The sequence below is a fragment of the Electrona antarctica genome (assembly GCF_951216825.1).
Source record: "Electrona antarctica genome assembly, chromosome: 8".
Classification (NCBI taxonomy): Eukaryota; Metazoa; Chordata; class Actinopteri; order Myctophiformes; family Myctophidae; genus Electrona; species Electrona antarctica.
Window position 1 is genome coordinate 46,677,102 of NC_136789.1, and position 20,878 is coordinate 46,697,979.

Consider the following 20,878-nt stretch of genomic DNA (forward strand, 5'->3'; position numbering starts at 1 on the left):
GTTCCCAGCCAATAGCCTTGTACCCAGCCAATATTATAGTACCCAGCCAATAGCATAGTTCCCAGCCAATAGCATAGTACCGAGCCCATAGCATAGTACCCAGCCAATAGCATAGTACCGAGCCCATAGCATAGTACCCAGCCAATAGCATAGTTCCCAGCCAATAGCATAGTACCGAGCCCATAGCATAGTACCCAGCCAATAGCATAGTACCGAGCCCATAGCATAGTACCCAGCCAATAGCATAGTACCCAGCCAATAGCATAGTACCCAGAGCCATAGAGTAAGACAGAGTTATGCAAACTCCGTTCACTTCATGGGGCCAGTCCAATGGCGGCTCTTCTACATAGACTTCTATTGAGCATGGGGATAACCGGAAGTTTACGGAATGCATTGGAGTCTATGGGCATCGCGCGAGTAGCCTAGTATCCAGCCCATAGCCTAGTATCCAGCCCATAGCCTAGTATCCAGCCCATAGCCTAGTATCCATCCCATAGCCTAGTATCCAGCCCATAGCCTAGTATCCAGCCAATAGAGCGTTGCAGTCCCGCCCCCTACCAGGGCCCAGGAAATGATTCTCCGTTCATTTTCCTCATAGACATTTCAAAAAGTATTTATTTAAAGACCTTTTAAGTGTCGTACAAAGCCAACTCTTGTCGTGACAAATCATGACGACAAACAAAACATTTTGGGCCGAACAAAGAATTAGAAAGAAGAAAAAGACGGCAGGTTACAACACTTTTTTTGTTGTTTTTCTTCTTTGTAATTATTTGTTTGGTCCAAAATATTGTGTTTATTGTCATGATTTGTCACGACTCGAGTTGGCCTTGTTCCGTGGCGTAACCGTCTTTAAATAAATACTTTTTGAAATGTCTATGGGAAAAATGCATTGGGAATCATTTCCTGGGCCTGGCGTCGTCATGACAGGGGGCAGGACTGCGACGCTCTATAGCCTAGTACCCAGCCCATAGCCTAGTATCCAGCCCATAGCCTAATACCCAGCCCATAGCCTAGTGCCCAGCCAATAGCCTTGTACCCAGCCCATAGCCTTGTACCCAGCCCATAGCCTTGTACCCAGCCCATAGCCTAATACCCAGCCCATAGCCTAGTGCCCAGCCAATAGCCTTGTACCCAGCCCATAGCCTTGTACCCAGCCCATAGCCTTGTACCCAGCCCATAGCCTTGTACCCAGCCCATAGTCTAGTACCCAGCCCATAGTCTAGTACCCAGCCAATAGCCTTGTACCCAGCCAATAGCCTTGTGCCCAGCCCATAGCCTTGTACCCAGCCCATAGCCTTGTACCCAGCCCATAGCCTAGTGCCCAGCCAATAGCCTTGTACCCAGCCAATAGCCTTGTACCCAGCCCATAGCCTAGTGCCCAGCCAATAGCCTAGTACCCAGCCCATAGCCTAGTACCCAGCCAATAGCCTAGTACCCAGCCCATAGCCTAGTACCCAGCCCATAGCCTAGTACCCAGCCCATAGCCTAGTACCCAGCCAATAGCCTAGTATCCAGCCCATAGCCTAGTATCCAGCCCATAGCCTAGTATCCAGCCCATAGCCTAGTGCCCAGCCAATAGCCTAGTGCCCAGCCAATAGCCTTGTACCCAGCCCATAGCCTAGTACCCAGCCCATAGCCTAGTACCCAGCCCATAGCCTAGTACCCAGCCCATAGCCTAGTGCCCAGCCAATAGCCTTGTACCCAGCCCATAGCCTAGTGCCCAGCCAATAGCCTAGTGCCCAGCCAATAGCCTTGTACCCAGCCCATAGCCTTGTACCCAGCCCATAGCCTTGTACCCAGCCCATAGCCTTGTACCCAGCCCATAGCCTTGTACCCAGCCCATAGCCTAGTACCCAGCCCATAGCCTAGTGCCCAGCCAATAGCCTTGTGCCCAGCCATTAGCCTTGTACCCAGCCAATAGCCTTGTACCCAGCCCATAGCCTAGTGCCCAGCCAATAGCCTTGTACCCAGCCCATAGCCTAATACCCAGCCAATAGCCTTGTACCCAGCCCATAGCCTAGTGCCCAGCCCATAGCCTAGTACCCAGCCAATAGCCTTGTACCCAGCCCATAGCCTTGTACCCAGCCCATAGCCTTGTACCCAGCCCATAGCCTAGTGCCCAGCCAATAGCCTTGTACCCAGCCAATAGCCTTGTACCCAGCCCATAGCCTAGTGCCCAGCCAATAGCCTTGTACCCAGCCCATAGCCTAGTACCCAGCCAATAGCCTTGTACCCAGCCCATAGCCTAGTGCCCAGCCAATAGCCTTGTACCCAGCCCATAGCCTAGTACCCAGCCAATAGCCCACCACCGGGGCCATAGCATAGCCCGCCATCCAACCTATAGGCTATAGCCCACCACCCAGCCCTTTACCTACCACCCAGTGACTCGGGTATTAACCATTTTGTCATTTCAGTTAACCTCATTCAGAGCTTGACTGGCTCTATTGCTGGAAAATTAATGTCTTCACAAACACTGTACTGTGTGTGCACGCACAGCCGCACACACACACACACACACACACACACACACACACACACCACTCAACACTTGCACATGCACGTTTGTGCACATGCCCGCTTGGATGCACACACAGGCATGTCTGATTGATGTAGTGTTTTATATTCTGCTGTATTAAAGATGTGTAAAATGTACTGGTTTATTACAGCTCCATTTGTGCGTGCATGCGTGCGTTCGTGCGTGCGTGCGTGCATGCGTGCGTGCGTGCGTGCGCGTGTATGTGTGCGTGTGTGCGTGTGTGCAATGTCTGACTAATTTGTTCTGGTGCTTCTCTTCCTCTACAGGCTGTGTTAGAAAACTTCTAATCCCCCCTAACAGAACCACTGTGTCAAAGCTTTCTGCACACAAAACGGTTTTCTCTGTAGATTGGAACTTTCGGATTGTGTTTCTGTTGTTCTGCTTTTGTACTTAATTTGTACTTTGTAATGTTGTGTACTTTTCCCCGGCTGTGTTTTGGCAAACGCAATTTCCTCAGACATAAATGTGAATGCTGCAGTCTGCGACCACCCACAGCATTTCACAGCCGTTGAGGGGACACTCACACACTGTCTTTTCTTTACTAGGAGAGACGGTAGGGAAGCTGTCAGGGAGATGGCATGGCTGGGACACACATTTATTCAACTCTGAGACTGTAGCAAACTTGCAATTAACCACATGAATCATAGCATCCCTATTCTAGAGCAAACATTCTGCCACAATAGATCATCTGCAAGCTCACAACATGTTGCAATGTACCGCATTGTGAGCTTGTAGATCAGCTAAAATGGTAAATGGACAAATGGTGCATTTATATAGCGCCTTTATCCAAGGCGCTTTACATAGATTGTGCATTACATTCACCCATACATACACCGATTGCGGCGGAAGCCATGCAAGGTACCAACCAGCACATCGGGAGCAATTTGGGGTTCAGTGTCTTGCCCAAGGACACTTCGACATGTGGACAGGAGGAGCCGGGATTCGAACCGCCAACCCATGGATCATTGCTCTACCTCCTGAGCCACAGTCGCTATTTGGTGTACAGGGAGAAAAAGGAGGGGGCTTAGCAGTAGCATAGACCCCTGGGGGACTCCAGTCAGTGAAGTACAGTATGTAGGTTTTGAACCACTTGAACCCTAGAAGCCCTATGCTGGGGGGTTACGGGTAGCAGATCCCTATGCTGGGGGGTTACGGGTAGCAGATCCACAAGCTCACAATGTGTCATGTTGCACATTGTGCAACGTGACACAACACGTTGCCCAAGACGTTGTGTTGTGAGATTTTAGTTTTTTTTTTTTTGTAGAGCGGACTGAGTATATTGGTGACCCTGGTCAACTAATAAGTATTAGTTTACTAAGTATAGAAGTTTGTAGGCTTGCTGGAGAGCATGTGGCTCCAGAGATGGGGTGTCTTTCTCTGGGTAGCCTATACTGTACATAGGTTTAGCCCTTTGCATGATTCCTGGTCTGGTCTGAGCTTCTGAAGACCCCTTTAGTCAAACCAAGGGATTTGTGTTTTTTTTTTAATTTTTACTCTCCAAAAAGGACAACTTAAGAAGAGAGTATTGTTCTGTGTGAGTATGATTAAACTGTAAGCTCTGAAGAGTTAATGGCCATTGTCTCAGTTATCGAAATATACTGTAACGAGGTCATACACTGACAATACTTTAAATATGTCACGGACAACACAATAAAGTTAGAAACAACTTATTCCATTGCTGTCCAACCATACTAGGTTTCACATTAGTCGTGTTTCTCTCCCCCGCTCTCTCTTCCTGAGACTGTTTAAGTGTATCTTTTGTGTCTATATGTTTCTCACTCTCCTCTCTCTCCATCTCACTAGATGGATGGGACAGCCAATCTCACCCATACACCAGGAAGGAGTACGGCAAATGGGAACTGTACCTTCCTCCCAAGAGAGACAAGTCTCCTGCTGTGGCACATGAGACCAAACTGAAGGTGGGTACCTTCTGTGCCAGCCTAGTACAGAATACACTCTGCACACTGACTCTGCAGTGAATGTGCACTCCTCCTATACAGTGCAACTTACAATGAGTGAGCTGACAGTGGACATATTCACAGCTCCGGTGAACTGAACCATTAAGATAAGACGAGACTGAGGTTATTTCAATAGGCAAAATGAACAATTGAAATTGAATGAAAATCAATAGTAGATTTTGACAAATGATGTAATCTAACTATAAATGCAATCCATGCGTGTCACCTGCATATTTCGAGAACTCACCAATCAACTTCAAAGGATGGAGTGATGTGCCGAGTGGGAAGTCATTTGGATCAGCGGTGGTCCCGAATTGAAAATCCACAAATCTCTATCTCTGTGTCTCTGTGGCCGCGTCCCTGTGTGCCCATATACTGTAGTGTATGAGATCCCGGATGCCATCAAAATGGCGTCATAGTACTGGCATCAGAGACTGGCTTCCAAGTGCTATGGGTACTGCACTACTGCACTACTGCACTACTGCAAGTACTCTGACAACCAGTACTATGGGTACTGCACTACTGCAAGTACTCTGACAACAGTACAATGCATAACTGTAGGGGCACATGTTCCCAATGTATGATGTCATACACTCATTCAAAACAAACTAAGAAATAAACTAGAAAAGTGCTCTCCTCTGTACAACATTCAGCCTGAAAGAATTGGCATTTTAACAAGGTGGCTCTAAACAATGGTCCGCACACCATATTGTGGCTGTATCAAAGCAAAGTATCACCCAGATAGTGCTATTGCTGTTTTGGTCACTTTTCGGTGTGTTATTATAAGTACTGTATTAACGGGACTCGGCTCGTGGAGCAATGGAGTATTTATTGGACATTACCGTGATTGACTGCAAACAATATTAGCTTATTAGCTATTTTGGCTAATTTATCTTCTGGGGCGTTTTTTTGCCTATGCGTGACGTGTCCGCCACGTGATCGGTCCTAGCCCATCAACACGATGAGTTCCAACTGAGACAGTTTGGGGGGGGGGGGGGGGGGATTAAGAGGAATATATAGATAGATAAAAATGTGCAGGAAAATGTGTGAACCACTCCAGCTGGCTTTACTAGTCTCCTCCCTGTCTCTCTGGTTTGTTCCATCTCTCTGCCTTCCATGACTGTCTGACAGGCAGGTGTTTTGGCTGCAAGGTGAGGAGGTGACTCCGCTGGGAGCCCTCTCCCGAGTAATTGGCTGTCACACACAGCTTCCTAAAGTTGGCAAATCGGATTTCTTGGCATGTGGCCGTGCAGGGGGTAAGGGCAGGGATAATATGGGAGGGGGCAGGCTTTAACCGTGGGTATAAGTGTGTGTGCTTAACCTCTTAGCAACCCTCTCTGCCCCCCCCCACCACATCTCTCTCTCTCTCTCTCTCTCTCTCTCTCTCTCTCTCTCTCTCTCTCTCTCTCTCTCTCTCTCTCTCTCTCTCTCTCTCTCTCTCTCTCTCTCTCTCTCTCACTCTGTTACAGTAGTTCTCTGCCCTCTTGACTGCCTGCCTGCCTGCCTGTCTGTCTTCCGTTCACTCACGCTCTCTCACCTGACGCCCTGACATGCTGGCTCTCGTGTACGAACCTTGTTACTGCTGAACTTCCGCCTGCCTCTCCCCTTGTCGTCACCTTATCCATGTCACAGACTAACAGCACAGCGGTATAGCTGGCAAAAACGACGCCCCTATTCCCAGAAGGAAGCGAGTGCATTTACTGGCAGCGGCATCTGCCGCGGCAAAATGCACTCGCTGTCCCTCCTGTGTCTCTCTGGAAACTGTCCTCTAACGGTACCTGCAAAAATCTACTGCAGTGTGCTCTCTCAAATCAGAATAGTTTTTTTATTGTCTATTTGTCAGGTATGTTTGCGTGTACATGGAATTGGCTCTGTGATAGAACACTTCCTATGAAGCCCATGTCTAAAACCTGTCCGTCCATCTGTCCGTCCGTCCGTCGATACGTCACGCCTCCATATATGGTTGTCAGTCCATCATGCCTTGTAACACGTCACGTCACCATATATGTTATTAGTGCAGTCGCGCCCGGCAGCCGGTGAAAATTAAGGCCCGGCCCTACCTGGGCCCTCATCAAACCACCCTTAGATCTCCATATATAGAGCTGACCTGTTCTGACATTCCATATGTTGATCTGATCTCATCAAACCCTGTACAGTCAAGACACACTCCATATATGGCCAGTACAGAATTCATTCCAGATGTTGATCTGACCCCCCATGCCAAAGAGCCAGCGCTCGTCCAGCAGTCTGCCGTCACTCAGGCGGATGTGTGCACGCAACCTCGCTTTTCGCCCTCAGGGCATCTTACTGGTATTTATAGTATAATTATAAACATTCTTATATAATGCATTATGATATTCTTAATTATAGTTGCATAGTCATGCTGGACAGTCAGACATTTGTCTTGCAAGGATCCTAGTTAGTGATGCACAATCTGCGTAATCTGTAGCGTATCGAAATTGGCCATATCCGCTATAAAAATGCCATATCGGTATCGATTCGGTCTAAAAAGAATCCAGATTATTTTCACCGATGTTGATGCCTGTCTCTGTCTCTTTAAGAGCGTCAGCTGTTGGCTGGCTTACCATCTACTTTCACCAGCAAAACAAAAAATCAAGTTCAATATAAATATGATATAATATAATAATGTAATATATCCGATATGACACTGCAAATAACCAGAGATCGGATTTAGGTCATAAATTCAATGTTGTGCATCTCTAATCCTAGTATATTAATATTCTCCTAGTAGTATTACTTTATTACGCTCAAGCTCCTTGCACAGTGGCCGTTGCCAGGGTCAACAAAGCTGACAAAACGTCGCCAGGCGATGCGTCATTAGCCTTCGTTTTTGCATGCTGTGTGTTGTTCAACGGTCAAAATTGCTTTACACTCTTTGTGTGACAATGTCAATGATATTCCCAGAGTTTTATTTGTATTTTATTAAGAGCATTACCACTGCTGGATGCTACAGGATCCACATGGAACAAAGGCCAACATGCAAAGGCAGAGAGAACAGGTACAGACAATTTGTGCATTATAGATTATACCTGTAATCAAGACTGGAGGGAGGAGGAGCTGCCTGGTGCCATGGAACGTACTGCTGTTTGTGTTTACCTTCCCACTGGGCTTGCTATTGACCTACTTCAACTGACAGGGTGAAAGGAGAGAGAGGACGTGATGGAAAGGGAGGGATAATAGTCCTAACATCCAATTGTTATAACCCAAATCTTAACCGGGGATCGATGGAGCTTTAAACAACAAGTTGTGGCAACATGTAAGGGTCTGCCGTGAATCTATAAGATGTTACAATTTCTTGTGAGCTCTCGGGGGACCTCTAGCACTTTAGTTGGGATTGGTCTTCATGGATTTGTCATCATTGACCCCATGAGTAACTAAACAAGTTCTTTGCAAACTGCAAAGTGTCACCCTGACATGTGTGTCAGGTGCTAGAGGGAATTTGATTGAAGATTGCATGGTTTCGTGGGTAATGACTATACTGAATGTTGTGTTCAGCTTTGATCTTTGTGTACAGTATATTTTTGGCAAGGTTTTCCAGCTTCTTGGCATGTGATTGTGTCAACATCTTAAACCAGATTATTTCCTTTACAGTTAGAGCAAAGTCATTACCTGAATTTGCCTTTGGCATCACTAAATATTGGCATACCGGTATTGGCATACCGGTTGGAAACTGGCTAAGACACTGTATCTCTGTTTATCTGCTGGATGAATATATCTTTGATACTTTCACACAACAGCAGACCCACCTCGTGGGCTGTTTTTGCAGGATTATGACAAAATGACAGAATAGCTACCCTAGGGTTCATGTGGTTAAATATTGCGATGCACCACTTGCTTCTCCTCAGACAGTGAGAGTGTCTAGTCTGAGGTCTGAATGTTCTCAGCAGTCCTCAGAGACCTTTGCCAGCCTAAAAATCAATATGAGCTACTTTGTTTTGAGTCATCTTCGATCCAAACGGATACTCTCGCTCAGGTTAGTTCGATAAAAGTGAAGTGGCATTATTCCTGATTTTAAGTATATGTGTGTTTGGGGGCTTTCAATATTCATGTCCCTCAAATGTATTTATTTTTGTAGCTGGTACAAGTAGCTTGATAATGCAGAACTCAGGCCAGGGGGTAGATGGCAGATGATGTTTCATGTTTGATGATGTGTCGTTTATGATGGAGTCCAAATAAGTACAACACACACAATTCCTTTTGATGTTCTGGCTTCAGGTGAAGATCTTCTTTACATAAGGTTGTTGAATTGTTCTCTGTTTTTATTTATATTGGTACTGAATGTATATATACTGTTGCCTTGAAACAAACCTTTTTATTTTGTTTTGATAGGTTTTTTTTGTGATTGAGAGGGTCAATGTCAGGCCACTGTTGTTTTCTCAGTCTTTTGATCCAAGCCCAACCCTAGGTCTGCTCTTTTGTATTGTATTTGTTATCTACTGTATGTTTACGTCTTGTAGCTACAGTATGTCTTGCTGTATGAAAACCATGAACAAACACAATTGAGAAGTACAACTCAGACAGTCTTCTTCTACCGCTGACCTTTCTATTGGGATTTAGCTCACTGAACTTGGTTTTATTAACACCAATGTTGTACATTTTGCATGGTGCAGAACACCATGAGCATGCCAAGAAGGCAAGACAACACAATGATCTGTGAATAAGAGACGGGATCAAGGACAAGTAGCAGCCTGGGTGACTTGGAGAGAGGCAGAGAACGAGAGATGTGGAAATGCTGTGGGTTGTTTGCAAAGCATCGTGAGCGCGTTTGATCCTGAGGCGTTTTCGAAGTACTGTGGGATTCTGGGTAGCTGATATATTGCACACAGACGTGTACACAGGAAATCCTTTATTATTCCTTGCTGTTTTTTCTGCTCACTAAAACAATATATTCTATACACTGATTGTGTGTGTGTGTGTGTGTGTGTGTGTGTGTGTGTGTGTGTGTGTGTGTGTGTGTGTGTGTGTGTGTGTGTGTGTGTGTGTGTGTGTGTGTGTGTGTGTGTGTGTGTGTGTGTGTGTGTGTGTGTGTGTGTGTGTGTGTGTGTGTGTGTGTGTGTGTGTGTGTGTGTGTGTGTGTGTGTGTGTGTGTGTGTGTGTGTGCGTGCGTGCGTGCGTGCGTGCGTGCGTGCGTGCGTGCGTGCGTGCGTGCGTGCGTGCGTGCGTGCGTGCGTGCGTGCGTGCGTGCGTGCGTGCGTGCGTGCGTGCGTGCGTGCGTGCGTGCGTGCGTGCGTGCGTGCGTGCGTGCGTGCGTGCGTGCGTGCGTGCGTGCGAGCGAGCGAGCGAGCGTAATTGTGTATCCGTATAGTGTCTGTTGTTGTAGGTGTATAATATTTATATGTGCATGTGTCAGTGCTGAGTGCAGAGTCAGAAGGTCTTGACTGTATGCATTATGCACAATTACTGAGGAATAACCCCCCCCCCACACACACATACACACAAGCAGTTTGTACGATGGTGGAGAGCAACAGGGTACATACTAGCTGCTATTTTCCCATCATCTCCAATGAAGAGCATCCTCTGCGGTTGTTTTTGGATGTTGCATAAGTGTGGACGGGGAGTGGGAGTGGATATCGTATCACGCAGTCCTGGAAAAGAACTCACAATGTGCACTATGCAGACCTGACAAACCTTGGGGAAATGTTTTGAGTACCAGTGTGCCACACTCGCGCGCCGCCGCTGTCACGCACGGCAGGAATACGATGCTGATAAGTCTTCTGTGCTGATTTATTGGTGTGACTGAATTTTCTCAACAATAAGCCACCACCTAGTATTACAACAATGGTAAGCACGATTGAGCACGTTTATCATAGAGATACACCTTAACCCATTCAGGCCTGACGTCGAAATTAAAAAAAAAAAGTTTTCTAAATCATGAAAATTTTCGGAAAGATTTGAGGCACATTTTAACGATTCAAAAATAGCAGACCTACAAGTTCATAGCGCGCCACTCGGTGGCGCGCTATGAGCTTGTAGATCTGCTATTTTTCAATAGCTAAATTATAACAATGTTTAAAACACCAAAAGGGGTTCCCGCCCAAAATGGGTTAATGGTTAATGTGGTTAAACGCTAACGTGACATGGATGCGTTCCAGGTCTCAATGGATTAATATATAATGCAGCTATTGTACATCAGACAATGCTCGCCACGCAGTATAACCCCGGGCTTCGTACACCACAGCAGTCGCAGTGGTGTGTTCCTCCCATCGCGGTTGCTGCTTTGACACCTGAATTGAATTCACCTCTGAGGAAAGTTTTCAAAGTTCATCTTATATACAGTATTACCTGTAGCTCTGTTGGTGGCTGACATTATAATTGCAAAATGCATGGTTCAGTAATACTGAGGGGTGAAAGACACATCCATTCTTTTTGGTATTTGGGGAGGAATTTCTCGGGAGCATGGACTCTTTTTAGTGACAGGAGGAGTACTGTCATCCCTCTCTCTCTCTCTGGCGTCTGCGTCGGACATTACTGTCTTTTGTTCCAGTGCTACGGTAACGTGAAAGTGATGCAACAGGGCTCATTCAAATAATGATTAGTTGTTTATTTATTACATACCATAGCAGGTCTCATAAATCAATCAAACAATGCACGAAACTGCGGTAGATTACCGAACATATTTAGCAATGTTTCATAATAACATTACAGTCAAATTTTAAGTAGTTAGTACTTAGTTATTATTACTCTCTCACATCCCATTTGTGGTACTTCTGCAGTCAGTGCGCCACGGTCAATGCTTTTCACGGTCTGTCTGTGTTTTAGACTGACTCTGTTTCAGAGAGGGAGTGACATTTGAGAAATGGGGTGTGTTTTGATGTGATGGATCTTGATCCCTTGGTCCATCACCTCCGATCCTCCAAAGCGCCTCTCCTCTTTCGTCTGTCCTCCCCTTTTACACCCCATCATTCCTCTCTCCACGAGTTCCTCACATAAAGGTCACCACGCTCCTCTCCTTCCCTCTTGTCCTCTTTTCCCCTATGTCTGTCTGTCTGTCTGCCTGTCTGTCTGTCTGTATGTCAGTCTGCCCTGTCTGTCTCTAGTATGTCTGTCTTCGGGTTTGACACCTGCCTCCTCTCCCAGTAATAATGATGGTTATGGGCTTACCTCCAGGCTTCTTCGTATACCTCAGTAATCACCTCCGAAAGTGCCATCACTTCATCAGGAGCTTCAAAGAGTCAACAGTGTGCGTGCGTGCGTGCGTGCGTGCGTGCGTGCGTGCGTGCGTGCGTGCGTGCGTGCGTCACACTCACTAATGATTTTGGGGTTGTTTAAATCAACGCAGATTTATGTGGAAAATGCAGAGATTTCAGAATCTGAATTGACCATAATTATGCTTCAGGCCTATATTTTATTGCCACACAGCTAAAGCAGGTGGAATTGGTTTCCGGTTGACTTGTGGAGTTCGCCCACCACCCCCCCCCCCCCACACACACACACACACACACACACACACACACACACACACACACACACAAACACACACAGATGCGCACACAGACACACATGTTTTATACTTAAGTGTTATTATCAGTCAGGACTTTCTTTCATCAGAAAGTGTCACGTGTGTACCATAGATAGACATGCGCATGCACACGCACACACACACACACACACACACACACACACACACACACACAGACACTCACTCGCGTCCTCTGTTGTGCACAGAGGACGCAGAGACATTACGTAATGACAACTATTCAAACTTGACAATTTTAGAATTGCTTTTAATTATGAAAAGTCATGGGTTTGGGGGGGGGGGGTCAAAGAATTCTGATTACCAAAAACTCTGAATTACTTTGAGCAAATTCTCTTTTGTCCTGGATTGAAATGATTACGGTACTAGTAATCTTTACTCGCACACTGTGCTCATAAATTGTTTTTCCACTTTGCACATATCTATTTTTATGAGCACGCTGTGCTCATAAATTGTTTTTCCACTTTGCACATATCTATTTTTAATGACATAATGAAATGTATCCCTATCCACAGAAAAACAGCTCGGGTATTGTTAAAGTTATATTTAACATTGCTTCCCATTTCTTTTTCTATGGAGCTTAACATATCCCTGTGCCATCACAGATAAGTGGACAGGAGGATGGCGTCATTGTGCTGCTGCCGGCTATGGGAGATCGTAGAAATGTTTCACTAATGCAGACTGAACTGTCACAAGGTGTAGCAGTAACATTTTGGAACCAAGATTTGTTGGTATTGCCTCCCAGACAAAATGGCAAAAGGTGCCCCAGTGGTCAAACATGGACTTTTTTCGTTGAATTCCAGAAAATATCCATTCATTCCATTGTAAAACTTAATGAACTCATGCTTTGGTGCAGTGATTCTCAACAAATACTGCCTTTTGTATTCTAGTTTCAGCCTAACTGGATTGTATCAGATTGTATCCATGACTAACAACTATCAAATTAGCTGATTGAGTTTTGAGTTGTACGATGGCCGTGCCTTTCAATAGCAGATCTACAAGCTCACAACAAGTCTTAGCACGGCATGTTGTGAGCTTGTAGATCTGTTATTTCAAATGCACAACACTTGCAACACACGCAACTGGGTATAAATCAGAAATGACCTTAATGCTATTGAAGTTGTGCAGTTGCAGTGTAAGGAGGAAATGAAGGGGCTTCTCAAAACCGCCTACTCTATAGCGGAAAACTAATTGGCTTATTGAAAAAGTGGTCAGCGGGTTAAATTCATCAGAGAGATGGAGTGTCCTTTAAAAAAGTGGCACAATGACACCAAGTTATGGAAGCTACTTTATTGAGAAAGGTCTGTCAGAAAGGCACCACGCTATTGCTCCACAAGTATACTTGTGGAGGATGTTGACAAAGTTGTGCTAAAAAGTCCTGCGTTAACCTTAACACAATCGGTGCCGGGAGGCCTTCAAAATAGGAGCTCTGGGGTGCCGGAAAGACATGGCCGCTTTTACAAAAAATAAAAAATGAAAAAAAACAGAATATTCTTCTCTCGCCTGATATCATTGAGGACGCGCTAGGACGTGTACACTGTTACACACGTCCTTTGTACGCGTCGATTGGGTTCCCTAGGACGTGTGGAGCCGTCCTACGGACGGAAACGGTTAATAATGGATGAGTCCACAGTTATGTAAGTACATTATACATGTAAGTACCCTACATAACTCATTAGCTATGTAATGTGCATTACATAGATCACGTTCATCACGGGTGGGCAACTTTGATGATGGTGAGGGCCACTATATTTCCACACTCACTCCAGAGGGCCACATTGCATATACTGTCGGTCAGAAACATCTTATCTCTGTATTTTAACATTTTATTTTAAACAATTTTGAATTTTGATCTACGTTCAAAACGCGTCGCAGTGTGGCGCGTTTTCAACTTGTAGATCTGCTATTTTTGCTATTATTTAATTGGAATCCTGAATAATTTTTTGCTATTTTTGAATTGGAATCCTGAGAAGTAAAAACTGTTATACATTAAAAAGATAATACAATTGTAATACTAGTCATTAAGCTACTTATCTCTCAAGAACAGATTCCGACCTATGCTACTGTATCTGTCAGCAGGGCCATTTGTGTATACATTGTTGATAGTGGGAATGAAATCATAGGCCCACCACAGGAAGTGGAGGGCTGAGGGCGGGCTAACCGGGGCCAACATCCTGTTATACACATTCTATTGAGGCCTGCTCCCTAGCCCCAGAAGGGCTGGCCAACGTTGAAGTGCTCGGCCCTACTGGCCAGAGCTGGGACTGCAGGCGGGCCTGTGGATTTAGCACGAGGAAACCCTGTGCAGCTGGGGTTCAACATTGAGCACTTGGACAACACATTTTGGTGTCCAAATTGAAACAATGCGGAAGTAGAGCGTTCTTCCGGGTGCTTCAAAACGCCACTGAGCAACTTCCATTGAAATGAATAGCAGGGGGCGGGGCAGTCCCTTTATAACTCTATGCCTGTTCACCAGAGGTACATTCAAAGGAAACAAACCTTTTTCCTTTTTTTGCTGATGGATTCCCACTAATATAGTAATTAAAGTGGGTCATGTTGGCATGTTTGGAATTGTGACATCTGAAATCAATACTATATCTGTATTCTGATATTAACCTGTGGGTGAAGGTGGGAGCCGCATGTGGCCCCCGGGCCCCCAGTGGCCCTTGTATGACATAGACGAGATTAAAACATAATTGTTCCAGAACTCTAGATGGAAGACAACACACCATTTTTGAGGACGTGAAACAATTGCTGACAGAAGAATTTAAATAGTGAGGAAAAAAAATAAAGAAAAATAAACTTGCAGCAGATTCTACTGATGGTGCTGTTGTTATGACAGGATGCCACCAAGGAGTTGGAATGGAGTGGAATTCAACTCAGAGTTGGTAGGGGAGCATTGCACAGCGCATCGTCTTGCTCTTGCTGCTAGTGACGCAACCAGATCTGTCCAACAGGTGAAAAAGTTTCAGCAGGATTTTGGGCCTTTTTTTTCTCTCTCTCTCTCTCTCTCTCTCTCTCTCTCTCTCTCTCTCTCTCTCTCTCTCTGTAACTCTGCTGCCAGAGGTAACAAGCTGCATGAATTGCAGAAACAGTTGGATGAGCCCCAAGTGAAGTTCACCCAGCCACCTCTCACACCAGTGAGGTGGCTGTCATTTCACAGTGCTGTCAGTGGCGTGTAGATCACTGAAAGCCCTGAGACATGTCCTGGAGCACATGGCCACATGGCTCCAGTACTGCAGGACTCTGACAAAGCCAAAGCTCCACTGATAGCTGTCAGAAAGTTCAAGCGTATTGTTTTGCATCATCTGGCACATCGTTTCAAGTCAACGACTATTATTCCCATTGTCAGACGCTGACACCCACGTAGGCCTACACAGGCCTGGAAGACTATTAGGTTCACTCTGTTCTATTACTGCCTCACCAGTCACCACAAGGGTCTGTTCTCTTACCATTGTTCTATGTACTGTACTGTACATGGTGAGTGCCCACATATTTATATCGAAATGTACTTATGTCTCAGTCAGTGGGAGACTTTAAAAGAATGACTGTATTGCACTCATTAGAGACACCTGGATGGAGTTTTTTTGTCACCCGAAAACCACATCCGCCCATTATCCAACCGCATTTATTATATAACCCTATTTATATATCCGCCCCAACTGCACCGCAGGGATGCACACATGGGATTCTATATACAGTATGTACTTCTACAAACAATGTCACTCTGCACTGTCGAGCATACCGATGTTACGTAGCATATTTATTTAAATGACTACTGCTCAGCCCATATCTGCTTTACTACTGTACTTATTAATGTATCCTCCTTACTGACATGTTTGCACTATTGGTGAGATGCGAAAATACTTTTCGCTGTACTATACTTGTACTGTACATTGACAATAAATTGAATCTCTCTCTCTCTCTAGCGACCGTATATGTCCATAATATCCATGGAAACGAGCCCCACCCCCCACCCCCCCAGTCGTCGGTCTTCATTAACTTTCTCACGTTGCAACGCGACGTCTTTTCATAAGGGATATCCAGTCTAGCAGGGTTAGTTTCTCTGTCACTATAGCTGTGTTGTTTTTGTTTGGACATAAGGACCCCTTTTGCCGGGGAAAATACGTGTAGTAGGTGGCTAATTTGTGCCCGATGGAAAATGATGCAATATTAAAATACTATGCATGTACACCAAGATTCTGTGCGTTTTAAAAGCTATAATAGACCTATAGATAGATTTATTTCTCACATTATTTAAATAATGGATGCCATTATCTCATGACGACTCCTACTTAAAGCTGAATACAGTTGATTCAAAACTGAGTTTTCAATCAGCATGCTTTTTTCTTTCTTTTTTAAACATAGATACAGATAAAAGCATGCTGAATCTTTTCTATCAAGCTTTTGTTTGCATGCATTATTTGTATAATGTAGCCATTTCTCTTGTGGCATGGCTTTTCAGAACCTGTCTTTGAAAATCAAAAACTGCCTCAATCAAGTTGTAAAGTGGGCCAGTAAGTTCACAGGGAAGTCACTGCTTAGCACATCTGAGTTGTATGTGCAGTACTCCTCTCTGCTACTGCATGAGGCAAACTGCTATTCTGCAGAATCGATCCAATTCTCAGTGAATTTCACATTCTTCCCTTGATCGATGGTTTAATCGTTTAACACACCAAGCTGTTAACACTGGAAGATTTAAAAAGTCCTTCATCCCTACAGCTGTTGCACTACTTTATAAATAAACATAGCTGACAGCAATGTTTATCGTTTAGTAGATTCCCCTAGTGTCTATGTGCTGTTATTCTACCTCATGTTTATTCATTGCCTCTGTTTTGTGTTGTATTTTGTTTATATTATAAATTACTGTGGTTTTAAGATGTTTTCAGTATTTGTTTTATGTTGTCATGTGTTGCATTGTATGTTTTTATGTTGGAGGTACTGTTCTATTCCTTGTAAGAGCAATTATTTGTATGTGGACATTCGGACAGTAACTGCCCATAAACTGATTCTGAAGGATGTTGACTTGATCGTACTTTGAAGCAGCAACTTTGTGTAATAATTAGATTTTGGAAATGCTCAAAATGTGCAGTTAGTATTCAAGTAATTAAACCCCCTCTTCCTTGTTTTAAGTTACTTTGCTAATTGCAAGGCACATGGTTCTTAGTGTCGTTACAATGGATATTATTATTATTATTATTTTAGATTTATACAAGTCTCAACAGAAGCAGTACAGTAGTTGCTGTCCTTCTGTCCATCCAGCTGGTCCAGTGTACCTTATGCTAAAGCAGAGAATGAAGGCTCACTGAAGCATATAGAGCATTTGACTTGCTCTTATCAGGTCTGCTGCTTATACAGAACAATACTTCTTGGTCATTCAACTCTGGGACCTTCCTAAGCCAAAAGGCCTGTTTCAGCACAGCCAGTGTGCTGAGACTAGCCAGTGTGTTAGCAGTCATGCATGTGATTGTGAAGGTTAATCCCATAACTATAGTGATAACATTCCAGTTCATTGTCTGTACCGATTGACGAGCCCAGGGATTAGATAAAGATCCATCTCATTGTGTAACTCATTGTGCCTACCAACCATGTTTAGGATGTGTGCGTCCAGCTGCACCAGTGATGCATGGATGGATACCTCACAAGTGATGCATGGATACCTCACAAGTGGAGCTGGTCTTAATTGGCCATTCTTCCTAAACACCTACTTTAATCCTCCCATTCAACCCAGTTTGCAGCATTTGAATTGATTCACCCACTGCAGTCAGTGTTGCAAAGTCAGTGGATTTGTTCTCATTTGAACTTGAGAAGTGGAACAGTGCAGTAACAGTCACTGCGCAGAAGTCTCCCTTTAACCCATTCAGGCCTGACGTCGAAATTTAAAAAAAATGTTTTCTAAATCATGACAATTTTCTGAAAGATTTGAGGCACATTTTAACGATTTTTCAAAAATAGCAGACCTACAAGTTCATAGCGCGCCACTCGGTGGCGCGCTATGAGCTTGTAGATCTGCTATTTTTCAATAGCTAAATTATAACATAATGTTTAAAACACCAAAATGGGTTAAATGTTCATCCTGCGTTACTAGGGCTGACCAATGCAATGGAAAATAAAATGTTTATGCAGGTTCATTCAGTGGTATTATCCAGTATTTGCACACATGATTATGAATAATATTGACACAAATTAGCTACTTGAAATGGATTCTGACTTGTGGTGTTCACACAACCTATGCCGGCGACTGCTCATAGTTCCAACATCCCATTATTCTGACTATACGTGGCTCCACATGCGGATAGGGTTAGGTTATGGATATGGTTAGGTTATGGATAGGGTTAGTAATGGATAGGGTTGGGTTATGGATAGGGTTAGGTTATGGATATGGTTAGGTTATGGATAGGGTTAGTAATGGATAGGGTTGGGTTATGGATAGGGTTAGGTTATGGATAGGGTTAGTAATGGATAGGGTTGGGTTATGGATAGGGTTAGGTTATGGATAGGGTTAGGTTATGGATAGGGTTGGGTTATGGATAGGGTTAGGTTATGGATAGGGTTAGGTTATGGATAGGGTTAGTAATGGATAGGGTTGGGTTATGGATAGGGTTAGTAATGAGGCGAGTTGGACCAACGCGCCGTCCGAATAATGCGGCGTTGGAACAATACAATGACACGGCACCCCTATGCTTACAGTTGGGTGCCACCGATATTGTCCCTTATCATTTGACCCATTTAGGCCTGACCTCAATTTTTTTTTAAATCCTTCTAAATCCTCCAGTTTTCTGAAATAAATATTTTCACGATTTTTCAAAAATAGCAGACCTACAAGCTTGAGCTTGTAGATCTGCTATTTTTCAATAGCTAAATTATAACATAATGTTTAAAACACCAAAAGGGGTTCCCGCCCAAAATGGGTTAACTGTCCTTTTGCGCAGATCACGCAAACCTCAGCAAAAAGAAAAGGACAATATCGATGGCCTCCAACTGTACATAAAGAAGTAAAGCAATACATTCTGAGACTACAACATAGCTTTACATAGTCTGGTACTGTATATGGCATTGTCACAGATTTGAGAAATAATCTTTATTGTCCCGAAGGATATTCATCTTCACAGTTTGTTCAAAACACCCACAACACAGCACAGGAAAACGTATCACCAAGACAATAGATAAACATGATGTCTCCACTGAGAAACGACTGATAACTCTTGCACAAACAGATAGACTACAGAAGCAATTCACTGTATGACAAATCATTTTGTCAATGGATCTTTATGGACATGTCACGGGCTTACAGGTGTAAAGAAGTGGGTCAAATTAGGTTACTGAACAAACACTATAATGATTGCTATCACAATCTAGACCTTTAATGTTTTTTAACAAAATATATTTAGTTTTGACCCACAAATACAGCATAACTTAAGTGCTGTTGACTGAGCAAAATGTTAAGTTGTGAAAACATGCAGTAAGAATCATTCTGCTACTGTAGTCGTATTGGTATGTATTCATATTCATAACTAAATTATTTTTGCTCAAATCCTAAGGTCAGAGTCAATATGTGTAGGAGTACTATATGTGTGTTTGACCCTCAAGGCTAACTGAAGTCGAAGGGGTCGCCAATAATTTAAATTATATGTTCAACTGAAAAATAGGCTTCACAGTTATAAAACGATGCCATTTGTCTAGTATAGTATTCCTATGTTTGATTGTGGCTATGGTTCTGCACCTCATTCCTTATTCCCTCCACTACACCATTGATTATAGGCTTTTTACTCCCCTAAAGGCTAATTTAATTTATTAGTCACATCCTGTAGGTAAACATATCAGCAATCATGGCAACCCCTGGTTGGGTGGGAACATGAATGAGAGATTTGTTGTTGTTGTTGTTGTTAAGATTGATTACATATGGATGGTAGGGTAGGACTATAAAAAGGTTGATGGAATTAGAATGTGTAACTTTGTAAGTATGTGCAAGCTAGTCTTCACAAACCTTCATTGTGGCGACGGCGTTGACTTTCCGCTGCCCGGTAAGAGATCAGGATGACAGTGAAATGTAGTCGTGACATTTCCGTTGATGACATTCCTCACATTCAAGTCAACGCTTCATCGCTGCACTGGAAAGACCAGTGCTGTTGTCATTTACAAGTGTTGTTGCTAATTGTCGTGACCTACAGTTGTTGTTCCACCTCCCATTTTGGGTTATTTTAAACTGTTTTTCCAATTCTGAATTCTCTTTGCCATTCTGCTTGCATTAGTCAAATGCAAGCATAATGGCACCAGTACTGACTGCTCTCCCAGGCTTCAGAAAAACTCTTTGCTTTTGTCTCAGTTGTTCATGGTCATTTGTAATGTACACATACAGTACAGTGAGAGCTTAAAATAATAGAAATAGAAGCAATACGAGCTAATATAAATTGATAATTTATGAAATAGCAAAATGAATATAAAGAATAAATAAATATAACAAACAAGAATTGATGAACATCAATTAACTACCAGCTGTGTTATTATATCTGCAGAATTGTGCTATGAAGTATGAAATGTAAATATCTGCATCTATATTTGTGTGTGTGTGGCTGCAATGCAATACGATCCCATTGGCTGAGAGGCTGGCTAGAGGCAAAAAGTGTCTGGTTGCCTAGAGACCAGGCGGCCAATCAGAAAGATAGGTGACTACGGAAGCCAATAAAATGATAAGAAATGATAACCAACCGGATAGATTGTAGACCAGCCTGCTTTGCAGCTGGTAATACATATTCTTTATGAAATGTACTACTACCACTACTATTACCAGTGTAATATCATTAATAAATTGTATATTCATAAGAGAATATGCAATGTATGAGGGTGCAACATGCATGCTACATACAGTATACAGTATCATATGCTTAC

The 20,878-nt window shown here is 43.7% G+C and overlaps 1 protein-coding gene across 1 annotated transcript in view; it reads left to right on the top strand.

Annotated features, from left to right (window-relative positions):
- Positions 1–20,878, top strand: part of LOC306927690 (1,4-alpha-glucan-branching enzyme-like) — a 158,520-nt gene that overhangs the window by 38,880 nt on the left and 98,762 nt on the right. The window contains exon 3 of the mRNA XM_079507517.1: positions 4,340–4,455. Within this exon, the coding sequence (XP_079363643.1) occupies positions 4,340–4,455 (116 nt within the window). The remainder of the gene's footprint in view (positions 1–4,339; positions 4,456–20,878) is intronic.